Source organism: Chanodichthys erythropterus, chromosome 13, assembly GCF_024489055.1.
Source record: "Chanodichthys erythropterus isolate Z2021 chromosome 13, ASM2448905v1, whole genome shotgun sequence".
Lineage (NCBI taxonomy): Eukaryota > Metazoa > Chordata > Actinopteri > Cypriniformes > Xenocyprididae > Chanodichthys > Chanodichthys erythropterus.
Genome location: NC_090233.1, coordinates 36998272 through 37015664, shown reverse-complemented (window position 1 = coordinate 37015664; position 17393 = coordinate 36998272). Strand labels below are relative to the sequence as shown.

General features: G+C 34.4%; 2 protein-coding genes across 7 annotated transcripts in view; both read left to right on the top strand.

The window, feature by feature from the left end:
* map1b (microtubule-associated protein 1B) overlaps window positions 1-2585 on the top strand; it is a 72315-nt gene extending 69730 nt beyond the window's left edge. For all 6 annotated transcript variants that reach the window (XM_067407747.1, XM_067407749.1, XM_067407745.1 and 3 more), the window contains one exon: window positions 37-2585. In XM_067407747.1, coding sequence (XP_067263848.1) covers window positions 37-192 — 156 coding nt within the window. In that variant the 3' untranslated portion in view covers window positions 193-2585. The remainder of the gene's footprint in view (window positions 1-36) is intronic.
* A 4397-nt stretch (window positions 2586-6982) lies between these two features.
* Window positions 6983-16814, top strand: ptcd2 (pentatricopeptide repeat domain 2). Its single transcript, XM_067406849.1, has 10 exons — window positions 6983-7119; window positions 7602-7694; window positions 8854-8983; window positions 9638-9755; window positions 9861-9939; window positions 10259-10350; window positions 11281-11394; window positions 11644-11718; window positions 11787-11900; window positions 15122-16814. The coding sequence occupies exons 1-10, from the start codon at window positions 7014-7016 to the stop codon at window positions 15341-15343; spliced, it is 1143 nt and encodes a 380-aa protein (XP_067262950.1). The 5' UTR covers window positions 6983-7013; the 3' UTR covers window positions 15344-16814.
* The last annotated feature ends 579 nt before the right edge of the window (window positions 16815-17393 follow it).

Here is a 17393-nt window from a genome sequence, read left to right as displayed (position 1 = left end):
CATACGATATTGGTATGGATATGCTTACCCCTCTAGGTCACACTGATTCCAACCCATGATACAGAAGTTATGAGGGAGTGGTACCAGGAAACCCATGAGAAGCAGCAAGACTTAAACATCATGGTTTTGGCAAGCAGCAGCACTGTGGTCATGCAAGATGAGTCTTTCCCTGCATGTAAGATTGAGCTGTGATTGTCATGATCAAGATGTGGTAGAGGTTGGATGTTGGAGAGCAAACAAGTGGAAAACTTACTACACACATTCACAAAAGCAAATGTTTAGGATCTCTTTCCATATACTCAGTAGAGGAACCAGCAAAAATGTTTCTCAGTATAATTATCTAGTACTTTTTGAGGTCTCAGGTTGTGAAAATATTTGGTTAGACATTGTTGACAACACAAAGAGCAGTTTTGCTGCGTATTAGACCTCCTCAAACACACAATCACCCAGCTGAAGCTACTTAGAGCAAACTGAACAACTGACTAAATGCATACTGTAGATGGTGGATAAACACACTGTACTGAGCAACTACAAATTTACTCTTTTAAAAACAGATTATAAACAGATCAATGGATCGCTGAAAAAGAACTCCATAAATGATAATGTTTACACCAAAGGTTGAGGGATTGATTAAATGCCTTAGAAAGTTAAACTGAATGTACAACAAACATGATGCACTTAATATGAGGATAATTAAATGGTATGTATGATCCACAATTACATATATATCATTGGATGCAAAAGCTACATTTAACATCATATTCCAGCCACAATGAGTTGCATAAAATATGAATGTGAAGCTTGCTAATTTTGTGATTAAATGCAAAATAGAATAATGGTCTAACCAATTTCAAAGACTCCCTGAAAAAATGCCTGAGAAAATATGAGATACCATAAGTCATACATAAAAACCTTAATTCCCGGACTAGCAAAGAATTCGTTGATTATATTGTCACCATTGTAATAGATATGAATTTTTACAGGTAGGATATTTTACAATATTTCTTTAAATCATTAGCTTGAAATCACATGAATTTCACACCAGCCTTTTTTTAATAGGGTAAAATAGTAAATGTTTGAACTCCAAAAATTGTTACTCATCAATTTGTGCTGCTTATTATTTGCACACTTTATTTATGTTAAATTTTTATCCTATGAACTGAGTAATAGAGTTGCAATATTTATTTGCCTTATTTAATTCTTAAATAATTTATAACTTTGAAATTTGCTTTTTGGGCATTCCTATGAAGTTAAAAGGAGATCTCTAACATGTGAAACTCTTGTCGATTCAGAGTTGTGTCAAAGTTCAACAATTGTTTTTGTTTTTCTTCGATAGCTATTGTTTTCTTCTCTAACTCCAAATGGAGTTGATTATCCTTTTAACTGAACATTTAACTCAATGTTGAGAGCTCTTCTGTATGCACTGTTTATCCAAATCTTATCCATCTTTTTATTTTCTTAGCTTAGTCAATGTTGCCAAGAAGAGCCATCAAATTGTGGTACATTGAAAGCTGAGAAACTGAAAACTTTCCTTTGCTTAGGAATCTTTTATAAAATTGCACTGTACTATAATTATAAATAGTTTAGTGACAGAGTGAGTGGTCGGATGATATGTGCATGTGTAATGTATTATCCTTGACATTTCTCTGTGCTTTCTTTCACTATGAGGGGAAACTCACTCTTTACTGCCAACAAATCACTGCAAGGATATGACTGAAATATTGGAAAATCATGAACTTGGATCAGGTTTGTTGTATCTAAATGTCACTTTTAATCAATAACCATATAGTCATGGAGGTTTTACCATCGCATTGAAGATTGTCAATGAGATTTAAATTCCAATCATCAATTACTATGACGCTTCCACAGTATATGGATTTTACAGTTTCTACCAGTATTTAAATTGCGCGATATCTACACGACAATAAAGGATTATGCCACAGGATGTTAAAATATTTCAAAGCCATAACTGCTTGAAACATTTTACCACAATATTTAGAACCAGTATCACGTCAACAAAAAATTACCAGGGAACTTGGTGCCATTGTGGCCCAACCCTTTCCAACAACAACAACAACAAAGATAAAAATGAACTTGATATGACGATGATCTTAAAACTCACGGTTCAGAACTGGACACTTCTTTATTCTATACTAACAGCAGCAATGGTCAACAGACTCTTCTAGCCACATGCTTCAGCAAAATGCATTGTTGTCTATCCGCAAGACATCTACAAGAGTAAATACAACACATACATCCAGTCTATCACTCCCCTCTTTCCTCTGAACCACAGTAACACTTCACTTTCTCTCAAAACTTCACAATCCCTCTGGTTTTCCTCGCTGACCTTCGGGTGCTAGTAAGAATATGTCTGCAGTTGTGTATGAACTATATATATATACCTTGTGAACTTGCATCTTTCCCTTTTTAAATTCCCTAATCCCATATCTAGAGGATAGTCTCAAGTGAAAGTATTACCTTGTGCTTTTTCTTGATGTTTGTGTGCGATGTATCTTCTCAACTACGGGGTGTTTGATGTAAAGGGAACTACAATTAAAAAGAAGGTAAATCAGTCCACAATAAATAATTTCATGGAAAATATTTTGTGTTTTTATTTGTAGAGTATGCTAGTTCATGTATTCCACAAAGTTATGTTGTTGATGGGGAATTGTGTTCTTGTGCTTGCTCAAAGGCATTTCTGAGAGGTTAATTGGCTACAAAACAGGCCTAAGCCCAAGGGATCATATGTCTGATTCTGGCTCCAACCAAATTTACCCAAATTGAACAGGATTTGGGCAAGTAATTTGTGCATTTAAAGTTTTAGCCTCAAGAAGACAAAGTAAAAACATCTTTTATATTGCTCAACATGCTTTTAAAACAACAACAACAAAATATACTAATAAAAATGTACTCTTAAAAAATAAGCTGTGGTGTGGTAAATCAAGACTGGCTTGCATTAACATCTATTTGATTGAGGGAAAACAGACTGGTCACTACCCTGGCAGTCTACCATGCCATCACTGCCCTTATGCCACAGAGGACATTAACTAATGATGACTTGGGCACTGCAGGCATTTTTCAAAGCCAGACAGAACCATAGCGTTAAATCAAAATGGAAATGTCTAGCGGCAAAAGTACCAGAGAAATAACATTGACTGAAGTTCAATGTGAGAAGTCTGGGTCATGGCATGCTATTACTTTTATGTATCTGAGCATGATGTCAGCAGATCAATGCAGGTCAGAGGAGGCATGCAACCTAAAGTGACTTCGGATCAACTCTGTTTGCTTTGATGTGAAAGGAGTGAAGGAAGTATAATTACCTTATTTCCATTGTTTTTACAGATTTTTTTAAAACATTGATTGTGCATTGTGTTCTCAAAACTGATACACTATTTTCAACATGCAGCTTGACACAGCAGGTAATATCTCTCCCAAAGTGCACTAAAACCACATAAACACTTCATACATCATGTAGCAAACATTCTCACCAATAAAAATGGTCAGTTACAACTCAATTATTGTAAAACACTTAATACTAGTAACATAAGTGGAAAACAACATATTTTTTAATTAGCCTTATTTTTCAAGCACTTTAGTATGTCAGTGTAAATCACAAATTATCCATTTTAGTAAAAACTTTTTGATATAGAAGATAGAAAGAAGCAGAAAAACAGTGATGTTGAACATATTTTGTTTTCACATATAAAATAGAAAAGTGAGCAAAATGGGCTTTTATTAAAGTTCTTATTGACTGTGAGTGAGAAAAGATATTGTGGGTTAAAAGATATAGTCACTAAATGCATTTTCTAAAAAGGCAAAGAATAATTATTCACCATTTAAAGGGTATTCAAAATGTGAAATCTGAACTAAAAAATGAACACAACCAACTTATGTAAAAATGGTAATATTAGCAGTTTACAACAACTCTTTACCATGCGCATTTGCTAAACAACAAATGAGATACACTGGGTAATGCTAAATAAAGCACAAGATATACATCTGTAATTTGGCCATGCACACTGTGCTCTTCCTCAAAACAAAACATACAGAGTCACAAGAATGAACAAGAAATACACTGGTAAAGCTGCAAAGCTCTTTGTTTTGAATGTTGTGTAATTTCTCAGATATAAGTGAACACAAGTACACATAATCTATGGCAGGAAAAGTCAGTGATGTCCTGAATTTACATTTTTAGTCATATTATGCTGCTTACAGCATCATGTGAACAACTCCATCTCATCAATAATCCAGCACACTTGGGAGTCAGCCTCCAATTGGGCAAAAGACAGTCTCAGCTGAATGGGGTGAGGTGCTGTTGCTAAGGAAACGAATAGCAGAGTCCCACCAGGACCACGGAAGGAGTCTAAATATAATATAATTACTTGTTCTGTTGCTGTCTATCCTTAACATGTTACATATAACACACACACATTTTATATATAAATGAGTACATGTTTCTATAATTTTATATAAAGCTCATTAAAAATACTACAAAATACTGACCCTAAATTGGTTTCAATGGAGCTACGATCAACTTAAGCTTACGATGCTTTTGGGAAACTCTGCCCTGTTCTTTTTCCCTCTCGTTATGAGACAGGTGTTCCAATCAGATGGGTTTAATCCGGTTGTGGGTGATTGGATGTTAACGAGAAGGAGTGAGGATATAAGACGTGGTGGAATACTGGAGAAGAGGGGCAAACACTTCCTCCCGTGGCCCAGACTCATTTGTTGTTGTAGTTCTTATATATTGTGTATGAGTGCGTGAACTCAGTATTATAACTTAGGTGTGCTCTTTACCAGAGAGAGAATTGACGTTGTTTAATATTCTTTGATTTTGTTTGTTTTACGTTGCCTATGTTTGCTAACGTCTTATGTTCTTTTTTTTTCTTTAAGGGAATGTAGGGGGAGGGTGCCATTTTTGTTTGTACTTCTATCTTTTTCTCTTGGTTACGGCCAGGGAGGGAGAGAGGGAATTTATGTATTTTATTTGTGCGTTATCTTTGTCCAGGTAAGTTAGAAAATTATTGGGTTAGTTAGTTTGGGTTTTGTTTATTTTGGCCTAGCCCTCCCCTGAAGTTTTGTTCCCAATTCCTTTGTTAACATTCTGAGATTCTTTCAATTAAAACAAAACTAATTTGAACTGGTGTTTGTGTTGATTCTGGGATGGGAGGTTGGATTGCCCTGGTTTTGCCCTTTTTTTTTTCTTTAGTTATTTTTACTTATTTTCTTATTTTGTTACTGGCTCCCCACCCCTAGATGGGTAGTTATGTAACAATCTTGAAAGAAATGAATTCCCCATGTGTTTGCACTGTCAGCACTTCTTGTAGTTGAACACAGGTATGTGAACTGTGGGTAATCAAATATCAATTTCCTTCTAATATCTAATCAGCACAAGTCTTTTGAAACATAACCCAATAAAATAATTATCTCCACCTACTCTGCATTTATGATCATGCTATCCTGTCAGCTTTATATACTTAATTTTTCCCCTCTATATCATAAAACATGTTAATATCCACTCATCACAATGAGTTATCATGCAAGAACACTGTCCAGATTAACAAGGAAGATGCCCTTGGCTGCTACAGCCTCAAATACAATGTCTGAACAGTCATCAATCACAATTCCAATGGCAGACACTCATTTAAAATGCTCATCTAAAGGGTTTATCTACATATTCTCTACGGTGGAAACAACAATATTCTACAGGGTCACACCAAGGATTTTGTGGATACTCAAAAGATATTCTTTATTCTACATTGCTTTCTTGCATGTTGCATTTAAATAAAGCTAATAATTGTATATTTCAACTCTCAATATGGCATGCTATGACACTCAACACACTCTAGACATGCAATAATCTATATCATGATGTATTGTGACATATGCATTAAAACAACTCTCTCTCACACACACACACACAGCCATTAATAATGACCTTTCAATGCAGAGAAAAGCTGGGCAATTATCCAGCTGTTAATTGATTATCTACTGCTGTGTGGTTAGAACAGATGAGCAAGGGAAGCAAAGGCACACATTTAGGGTTTTTTTCTCTCCACTAATAGCTCCTTTTTTAAATAATACCATACAACATCATTACAGAGTACAGACAGAAAGACGCTGTAAGTGTATCTAGGGAATCTATATATCTCTGTCTCAAACCAATGGATTATTACAACCTAGCAGTGCTCATAAAGCAACCATTGAAACATCTTCAATCGGGGAGAGTCAAAATAAGCTACTTTGTCTGTCATTTAACTTGCAATTGAACAAAGTAATAAGTCAGTCTAGAAACTCTGCTGAAGAAGGTTTTAGCCAGTCACACTCACAGCCTAGTGAAGCTGGTCTGTTGGGTGGTTTTAGAGGTGTACTTTTCAGGGAGACCTGCTTAAACCTGACCTGCTTGGGCTGTTTTTAGCAGGGAAGACACAAGACATTGTATTATTTTGTTAATCAATGAAAAAATTGAATGTCTTCGTCAAACTTCGTTTAGTTAATTCAAAAACAAAAGTACTAATTTATTTTTATCCCAAAGGAGTGTTTAGTCTGTGATCACCAGCGCCATCTGCTGATTCAAACTATATGATAAGGGGTAAATATGGCTAGATCTAGCTGTGTATATAGCGTGTAGTTTACCAGCAAAGGTAATCCAAAGCGTTTTAAACCACTAGTTTGAGAAGTGCCTTCACGTTCACAATCGCAGTATTTTCTGAATTAATAATTCCATGCCTATTTTTATGAGAAATAATGTAATAGTCACATTGTAAACATACCGGTTAACAGGAGAACGCCACATTGGAATGTTCCATTTTGGCCTACAACGGGGGTGTCTAGTAAAAAGTTATTATTATTATTGTTATTAATTGTATCGTTAATATTATATAATGTTATTGGAGTCATTTAAATATTTTTTTAATGAGTGCTGTTCAACGAATAAATCTAAATAATTCTACCTGCTGAAATATTAATTTTCATTGACAGTGCACAATGTGACTGCGTGAGTTCAGGCAGACATGGCGTTGAGAGGACTGAACGCCTGTGCTCGTATTATACTGACCGATGCGTCCAGAGCAGCAGTAGGAGCCCTGCAGTCAGACTGTTTAAAATGTCGACATGGAGGTAATATGCGTTTAACACTGTATTTAGTCTAGCTCTAGACAATGAACTGAGAACGTACCATAGAAAGAGACGCTAAAAGTCAAGGACAAATTAGTTGAGCTCACACACACCGCAGCGAAGAGAATATAACGTTACATATTTACGTGATTGTTAATACAACACTGTTGTCTCCACATATGAACGTTTATGTGGATTGAATAATTTGTCACAGCTTCCCCTCTTTTTTCATATTCATCTGGACTGTCGTTTCTTTATTTACATTTTTCTGTCCTTGTGATATGTTGGAAAAAACACCAAGATGGTTTGTTTCCCAGCCAGACCAGGTGAAAAAGTGCCCCAAAACCCTCTAAAAACTAAACCAGCTGGATTAAATTATTTGATAAACAGGGTTTAAATGTGATGGTGGTCACTGTGACACAGTTTAATATCTGGGTTTTCAGACATTTGTGAGAAACTGACTTGTTTACAAACATTATTTTCAGCCAAACGTCATCTCTTGTCTGAAGATGTGGTGAAGCTGCAGGATTTTCAGCAGAAGAAAATTGCTGTTGCCCACAGAGTCTCAGGATCAAAAGGCATGCATTATGCTTGATTTAAATAACTTGGTACCACTTTCTGGTGTTTGAATCTCATTACTTCAAAGGTGCACTTAGTCATATTTGTCTCATTAAAAAGTTCTACACATAAAGAAATTAAAAGAACCTAAGAAAAATGTTTAAAAAACATTTAAACCCACATGAGGTCCCCAAACAAAAGCTGTTTTATTTTACATGAAAGTGGATTATGGAGGACCAGGAGTGACGCATAAAAATAAAACAAAGAATCAATTAATTAATTTAATAGTTTAAACATAAAAATTTATATAAATGAATCACTTTTTACATAGGCAAATTAATAGACACATTTAAAGTTGTTTATTTAATTACTGTTTTTAAATGTAGTTTAATAAAACATTCGATTCTAAAAATCTTTTTTGAATGTATAAATAAATAGACAAAATTAAAATGGGTTATTTAATTAATTTTTTAAAACAGAATTTGGCAAACCGAGAAAGAAAAGCAATCAGTAAATAGAGAGAAGAAAGCATTTGCCAAATTCTTTTTAAAAAAGCGATTTAAATGTGCATTTAAAATGATTTACTAATGAAATGTTTGTTTTATTGATCTACGTTTTAAAAAAATGAATTAAATGACCCATTTTAAATTTGTCTATTTATTTATACATTCAAAAAAGATTTTTAAAATGTAAACTATATTTAAAAACAGGAATTAAATAAACAACTTTAAATATTTCTATTAATTTGCCCACATAAAAAGTGATTCCTTTATATACATTTTTATGTTTGAATTATTAAATTAATTAATTGATTCTTCGTTATATTTTTAAATGGCACTCCTGGTCCTCCATAGTGGATGGCCTCATGGGGGCCGACATGAGATCGCATGACCAGCTGAGTCTTTTCATCTCAGTATCTCTGTTATCAGACAATCAAGACAATTATTGAATGATGGTAGGTGGTGAGTAGTGAATTTCTGCAATGGCATTGATAAGTGAAAATTTTTCAGCTTGATGCTATTACAATATTCACGCGTCACGTGTCCCCAACTGTTGTATTGGCCAGCACAACATAAACAAAAATCACTGAGTGCACCTTTAACACTCAGAACTGAAACGTCATTTTCTCCCTTGTTCTGATCTTTACTTGTATATTTGTTTGTTTGTTTGTTTTTTCAGATTATTATTTTGATACAATACATCAGAAAATAGAGAAAAATCAGCTCATTTTAAAGGAGGAATTGAAAATACTGTTGCATTTATGCCAGACTGCTGAAGATGTTATTATGGCAAGAGATGCCATTTACAGGTAAAACTTCCTCAGTTATTCATTAAATAGATAAATGGTTTATACTACAAGGATGTTTATACTACTGTGTTTGGGGATGGTAAGATTCTTTAAATTTTTTTATTATTTTTTTTTAAAAAGTCTCTGATGCTCACAAAGGCTGCATATATGTGATCATAAATACAGTAAAACACTGATTAGGTAAAATATTATTGTTATCATCTATTTATGTTTCCTATTTTAATATAAATTAAAATGTAGTTTATTCCTGTGATGTCAAAACTGAATTTTCAAGAAACATTTGTAATTATTATCAATGTTGAAAACAGTTGTGCTGCTTGATATTTTTTTTGTGGAAAGGATTCTTTGATGAATAGGAAGTTATTTATAAATGTCTTTCCTGTCACTTTGGATCAATTAAATGCATCATTGCTTTGATTTCTTTGAAAAATTACAAATCTTACTGACCCAAACATTTAAAAGGTGTATTTACCCAATAAGCAAATTTATAGTGATTTTGTTGCATTCAGCATAATATTCATCTTAATGTTTTTCTAATATTTAATATTTTTCTGATGTATTTGATATTCTCCAGATATCTGTGTAATTTCTGCATATGGATATGTTTGTGTATATATGTTAACACTGTGCTGTTTCCATTTCTGTCCATTCCAGGTACCATAAAGAGAATCGTAACATGGCATTTGGGGAATTCAAGTTTGGCCCTCTTTTCATGAGGTTATGCTATGAGCTGGGTTTAGAGGAGCTGGCAACCACAACTCTGACAGATCCAGTACGTGAAAATGAACACACATTGTGCAAAAACAATGCTTTTTACTGGATGACCATGTAGTGGATGGATTGTAGTGAGATTTGACATTTTCTTTTTCTTGCATAGGCTCTCAAAGGATTTTTTCCAGACTCGACATCCTTTAATATTGCCATTGACATGCTTTTCACTAAACAATGCTACGAAAGTAAGTTTCTTCAGCATGTCTCTCTATTCTCATGCACTTTACGATCAATCATAGCATTGAATTGAAAATAGAATTTTATTGTGCTTCGGTTACATTTCCTGTTGGCTTAAAAATGGAAATGTTGGATGAAATAATGAACTGAAATGCCTCATATTAGAAAAGCCAGTGAGACAAAAGCTAATCTGAGATTCTTGAGGGAATTAATCATCGCAAACAACTCCTTTATTGGTGAAGCTTCCTACCTGCAAAAATGCGAAAAATTCTGTTGTTGCCATGGTTTCAGTGGATGTGATGTGGGTCACTGATCGTGTTCACACAGGTTGCCTGGACGTGGTGGGAGAAATGAAACAACAAGGAGTGCCGTTCAACAAGGACACCTTCATACTAGCCTTTGCTACTTGTTATAAACTGGTAAAGGCAGTGTAGATGCAAGTATTGTATGCATTGTATTAAAGACAATAAGAATCACCAATGAGTTATTTTAATCTCAAAAAAGACAAACAGTATTTTCAACACATACAGAACAATAACAGGTACAATAGGTAACCATCTTGTACCTGTTATTACTCCTCAAAATCTGTTGTACTTGCGTAACTTTAATTTTAAAGGTGCCCTAGAACCAGTTTTTACAAGATGTAATATAAGTCTAAGGTGTCCCCTGAATGTGTCTGTGAAGTTTCAGCTCAAAATACCCCATAGATTTTTTTAAATTTTAAGATTTTTTTTTAACTATGCACCGATTCAGGCTGCGGCCCCTTTAAATTGCGCACTTCCTGCCCCAATACAGTAAGAAACAATGGTAACTTTAACCACATTTAACAGTACATTAGCAACATGCTAACGAAACATTTAGAAAGACAATTCACAAATATCACTAAAAATATCATGTAATCATGAATCATGTCAGTTATTATCGCTCCATCTGCCATTTTGCGCTATTGTTCTTGCTTGCTTACCTAGTCTGAGGATTCAGCTGTGCACAGATCCAGACGTTAATACTGGCTGCCCTTGTGTAATGCCTTGATCATGGGCTGGCATATGCAAATATTGGGGGCGTACATATTAATGATCCCGACTGTTACGTAACAGTCGGTGTTATGTTGAGATTCGCCTGTTTTTCGGAGGTCTTTTAAACAAATGAGATTTATATAAGAAGGAAGCAATGGAGTTTGAAACTCAATGTATGTCGTTTCCATGTACTGAACTCTTGTTATTCAACTATGCCGAGGTAAATTCAGTTTTTGATTCTAGGGCACCTTTAAGTTATGCAAGTACAACAGATTTTGACGAGTGTCATTTATAAACTGTGTACACATTGTTTTTGCATGCTGGGCTTGGCAGAACACCTCAAAGTCATATCATATCTGTTTGACCTTGTTGGAAGAAGGTCAGACAAAAGGCAATCTCATCCCTCGACATGCCTATTGCTTTGCAACTGCTCTTGCTCTCAAACAGGTAAGATGATTAAAATGTGAATATCCAATTTCAAATTAAATGATAACACTTTCTTGTATGCTATGTATTGCTATTTAAATTAACTTGGTGGGTGTAACATATTTTAGTAGTTAAATGGCATTCAGATGTTGTGAAATAGTCATTGAACCACAGATGATGTTGCATCATATATTGATATATTAACAGTAAATCTTTATTTGATCAACTAATTAAGTGTTTATTTTTCATTTTACCTGATGTATGTTGTAGAATGATATAGAGAGAGCCCAGATATTCTACTCACAGATCATGAGCACGGACAGTCGGCTATGTCTGAACCTGAGAGTAAGTGTGTGTTTGAATCAGTCTTTGAAATAGAGCTTGCATATGTGTAAATGCATATGTGTTTCTAGGTTCTCATATTGGCTATGAAAGGGTCCATGAAAGAGGCAATCTCTGCCCTAACAACAGCCCAAGTGTCAAAGACTCCAGTGTTTGTGAAGAAAACGGAGTTCTCTGAGGAAGTGGTGAGATATCAACTACACACTCACAATACTTATTCTTTTTTATTATTACTCATTCATCATTACTTTTACATTTAAGAGTAAAAGTAAAGTCATCAAAACTATGAAATAACAACTGGAATTATGCAGTCACCAATAAATTAGATTAAATTGTATTATTAAACAGTATATGAAATTTTTCAAAAACCTAAAAGTATCTTACATGTCCCAAGCTTTTGAACAGTACTATATATTTGTCTACAAAGCTAAATTAAAGCATATAAGAAAAATAAGAGCATGAGAAACATTCAAATTCACTCGAGGGCAGTGTTGGGGAAAGTTACTTTTAAAAGTAATGAATAACAATAGTAATATCTAGTAGTGGTAATCCCTAAAAAAGTAACTTAATCATGTATGTAACTTTTCATGAAAAGTAATGTTACATTATTTTTGCGTTACTTTTTCTTACCTGTGCTGGGCTTGTTTGTTTGTTTTTTGATAACAACAAAAAAAAGTTCTATTTTTGGGAAATGTTATGGCCCTTTCACACCAAAAGTGAAATGAATAAGCTTCAGGCTGAAGGAAATGCATCTTTACACCTGTACAGTAAAGGGTACAGCTCAAACAAACCTTTCAGCTGTGCCGCCATTCTGGATTAAATAAGAATAGGATACTGAAGGAAGTTCAACACTCTTATTTCTAAATCTAATCTAAAATATTTTTTGATAATTATTAGATAATTAAGGGTCAGCAGCAAAGACATTGGTTAATAAAGTGAGATTAAATACATAAAGTATTTTTGTGTAATTTAATACATTTAATCATTACAGGTTTGCATAAAATTCATTTCTCTGTTTTTATTCATTTTGAGGAATACTGAATGTTTTTGTGCAAGTGAGATGAGTAAATGCATGTTCTCATTTAGTCTAGAACTACAATAACCTTCATGTTTACACAGCGCACACACACTGCACTTTATTTCTCTCAACAAGGGGACCGAAGAGCTGTCGGGCAATAAATGTGAAAAAGTAACTTGCGTTACTTATTTGAAAAAATAACAGATATTTTGTTGTAAATTGAAAAAGTGGAGTGTTCCTTTAACTAAATGCCCCGATATACTTCACACAAAGTTCTTTTTCGTTCTTCGTTTAGGGGTAAAACGAAGTTTGAAATACGTGAGCAGCAATATACTGTAATCGAACATCTGATGCCATCCACACTGCTGAGAGCAGCATTTAGATGAATATGTAAATATGTGCTGTGCACTTTCTTCTCAGTAACAAAATAAACACAACAAAAATGAGAAAACGGCAAGCATTTTTTTTTTTGAAAGCATAAGAATACTTATGCTTACTTATAAGAATACTTATGCGCACACCTCCTATTACGTTATCGTCACGGGCCAATGGTAGTACGAAGATGTTTTGCAGCTGGAACAAACTTTTCCTGAAAGTCCGCTTTGGCAAGCCGTTTCGAACTCCCAAAACAAACACCAAACGAACTTCATTTGGCCTGATTTTGTTCGAAATAACATCACATCAGTTCTTCGATTTCGTTTGAAGTATATCGTGCCTTAAAGGATTAGTCCACTTTTAAATAAACTTTTCCTGAAAATTTACTCACCCCCATGTCATCCAAGATGTCCATGTCTTTCTTTCTTCAGTCGAAAAGAAATTAAAGTTTTTGATGAAAACATTCCAGGATTTTTCTCCTAATAGTAGACTTCAATGGGTGCCAAAAAGTTGAAGGTCATAATTAGTTTCACTGCAGCTTCAGATTGTTCAACATGATCCCAGATGAGAAATAAGGGTCTTATCTAGTGAAACCATTGCTCATTTTCTGAAATAAATTGAAAATTATATAAGTTTTAACCTTAAATGCTCATCTTGAACTAGCTCTCTTCTTCTCCTCTATTAGAATTCCAGTAGTGTAGACGCTGCTAATCATAATACTGCCCTCCACAGGTCAAAGTTTGAAATAATTTTTATATACTATTGAACTAGCATATTGCAAACTTTGACCTGTATTGACCTGGTATATTTTTCTGTTGATATAAAAATCGCATAGTTTTGGTGATAAAGCGGGTGTAAGATGTATATAACTAAGTATATGCCTTTCTCCACTGACGTTAAGGTGTTCAAAGCATTTAATAGCATAAAAGCATACACATTTAATGTGTAGCAACACATTATTAGCTGTTTGATAATGTAGTCAAGCAAAAGGTTAATCATATTAATAATACCGTATGTGTCTGGTGTTGTAAATGGCAATACCATTGTGCGGCGATTCCATTGTGCAGCGTTTCCCTCAGTAAGTTCACCAAATGGATCTCTTGAGCTTGTGCGAATGAGTGGAGGCGGGGATAATTAGCATATTCATATATCTGCGTATAATAAATGAGGCAAGGGTGTAGAGTTATATTCAGGCTATTTTAAGGCATGAAGATTTTTTTTTTTTTTTTCACAGGAAAAAATGTTTAAATGTGTCATTTTGACAGTTTTATTATGTTGTTTGACAGCTTGGAAAAGTATGCCACATATAAGGAAGCTGCATAATGTCCATCTCCCTTTCGATCTCTGTTTGTGCTGTTGCACCATTTTTCATGCACTGAAATTCCACAAATTGCCACTTTGTTCATTCTTGAAGTGAATTTACCTGTATTGTAATTAGATTCACTGTTTTGGACTGCTGCCTTGAAATTGAGCATGAAAAAAATATAAATAAATAAAAATAATAAGAAATGCTGTAATCAAACACACAGTGGAAGTGATGAAAACGAAGCTGCTCATATTTCATTTTTAATGTGTTTTTAACAACATTGTTTCAAAGCATATCATACTTTTAATATTTATAATATTCGATTGCTAAAATGCGCCTCGGCACATCCCTCCTCAATTAACATGAAATCAGCCATTGGGGGGGGAAATGGTCACTAAGGACTTTGTTGCAACACATAAAAGAACTTAGGCGGAACACTTAACTGATTAATAGGAAATAGTCAATGACGACCTTAAGGTACCTTCAGTGGACCCTTAGGTTTTTTCTCGCAACCCATGTTTCACTAAGGGTACCCTTAACCTTAACTGGTCCCAGATCCTCAATAAATAAAGAAGCCAAATACCTCTTATATTAAAAGCATTTCATTAAATTAAACCAGAACAGGTTGTAAAACATGTTTTCATGTGTTTGCTCTCCCATTCTCGTCTCTCTCTATCCTTTTCTTCTGTTCCTTTCCGCTCTCTTAGGTTAATGAATTGAGGAAGAAGAGTGCTGATGGGCTGTGGGAGGGACATGTGGAGCAGGTGCTGAGACAGTTAGAGGAGGCCGGTCAGATCACCAAAAAGACCCTTGATGATTTCTTGTGTCAAACTCCCTCTAGGAAGAGGAGGCCTCTGGGAATATTGGAGCAAGAAAGAAACAGCCGAAGGACTTTTAAACATCTGCAGTCTGCACTACTGTTAGAGTGAATCCAGCGAGAGTTCAAGACTCTCAGCTTTGTCGTATTATATTACAAGAGTAAAGGTGTATCCTTGATCTGCACACACTGAAGACACAGCCCATTCATGCTCAGGCTTTGGCATCATATACCTCCTGTTGTTTTAAGCCAGTTACTGTTGTTTTGAGTTGTTGAAATCAAGTAAGGAATTGAATCACTTTAATAAAGTGATGTTCCTCTAATTTGGGATCTTTGCATTTTTGTATTCCTTTTTAAAGGGAAATGGAAGAAATGTGAATAGAGCTGCAACCAGGTGATAACTGTGAGCCCTCCTAATTTCCTTAAGGGTCTTTATTTGTCAACCCTTTTAATCAGAAACATACAATACATTAAAATGTTGATAAACACTATTAAAAAAAGGTGTTGCTGTATGTCTTCTAAACAAAACAGAGAAGCAAGATGTTCTGCTGGAAGATAAATGGGCAGTTGATGTGTTTTGTATGTGGTCAGGGTGTCATGCTCTTTTTATTCTTAGGTGTTTAACTGTACCCCGCCGAAGTATAGTGCATGTAGCGCCATCTGGGCTCCTATGAATTCACAAACACACCTCCTCTGAGAAGATATGTCATGAACTTTAAAAAACAATAATAAAACTAATAATTCTAGAAATGTATTTATTTTATTACTTTTTTTTTTGTGGTAGCATGTCTGTAGTTAGGAGTCATTAGCAATACAAACACTCTTATAATTGCATTTAACTGAATCAACACAGACAGCAACATGACTGTTTTAGGAATGTGATGCACACGCTTCAAGGGTGCTGATCACGATATATTGTCACACACTTAATCAACACAATATCAATTTTTCATGTTTGAATATCACAGTTATTGTCAATACCGATATATCGCGACACCCCTAATGTAAAATATGATATTGTTAATACACCAGTCTATGTATTTCCATTTTTAAATGAATAGGAGGTGATCACAAATGTATGATCATTAATTGTCTTTTTATTTGATCAAAATTTTGACATTAAGGCCCGGTTTCACAGACAGGGCTTATAAACCAGGATTAGACCTTAGTTCAATTAAGACATTTAAGTAACTTTTATAAACATACCCTAGAAAGAAAAAAAAAAAAACATTACTGGTGTGCATCTTGAGACAAAACAGTAGCACTGATATATTTTAAGATACAAGTTGCTTTCAGTTAAAACAGCTCAGACTAGCTTAAGTCTTGTCTGTGAAACCGGGGGTACATAATCATTCACTTCCCTTAAAAAAATCTGTCCACAGACCATAACACAATACTTCATAGAGTAATCCCTATTCTAAATAAAAACAGCATTATAAATAATTATGTTTTAAAGGATCACTACTTTGTCATGACAGAAATATGTAGTTAAAAATAAAAAGATTTGGTTTTAGGGTATCACAGTGTCCCTTCTGTGTCAGGTATTGGTGAAAACTTCTAAAATCAGGACATTTCAATGTTACCTCTCTGTTGAATAATCCATCCAAAATAATTAATAAACATTTAACACTTCAGTTTTGTATTTGTGCAGATATTTTGACATCAAAAATGTCTTAAGAACATTTAGAGAAAAGCTTATCCCAGGAAATAAACACAAAATTGCACTGTTTAGCATAAATAAGATCACCTACAATATATTGGGTGGGCCTATTGTGCGCCGTATCAAGCAATACATGAACAGAAAACTTCAGACTTTATGGACCAGATGTATTTTAATGCTGTTAATAACATGTGAATAATGTGCTTCACTTGGATTCCTCCAATAATGCGGAATGACTTCTCATTCCAATAATCTGTTTTCTTGTTGTGTCTAAATGACACAATGAAACTCATGTGGACACTGTTTGAAAATTGTTACATTTATGTTACATATATACAGGGCTTGACATTAACTTTTTTGCTCACCAGCCAATGTGGCTAGTGGTTTTCCAAATTTACTAGCCACTCAGCATTTTCACTGGCCACAATTTTGCTGTTGGGAAATTACATTATATATTATTAAAGTTGACTTTGGCATGCTTAAATTACTTGATTTTGAGTCA

Coding starts and splice junctions, on each gene's coding strand:
- ptcd2 (XM_067406849.1), top strand. CDS start 7,014: ATGGCGTTGAGAGGACTGAACGCCTGTGCTCGTATTATACTGACCGAT. Junction 7,120..7,601: donor TTTAAAATGTCGACATGGAG/GTAATATGCGTT, acceptor CATTATTTTCAG/CCAAACGTCATCTCTTGTCT. Junction 8,984..9,637: donor GCAAGAGATGCCATTTACAG/GTAAAACTTCCT, acceptor TGTCCATTCCAG/GTACCATAAAGAGAATCGTA.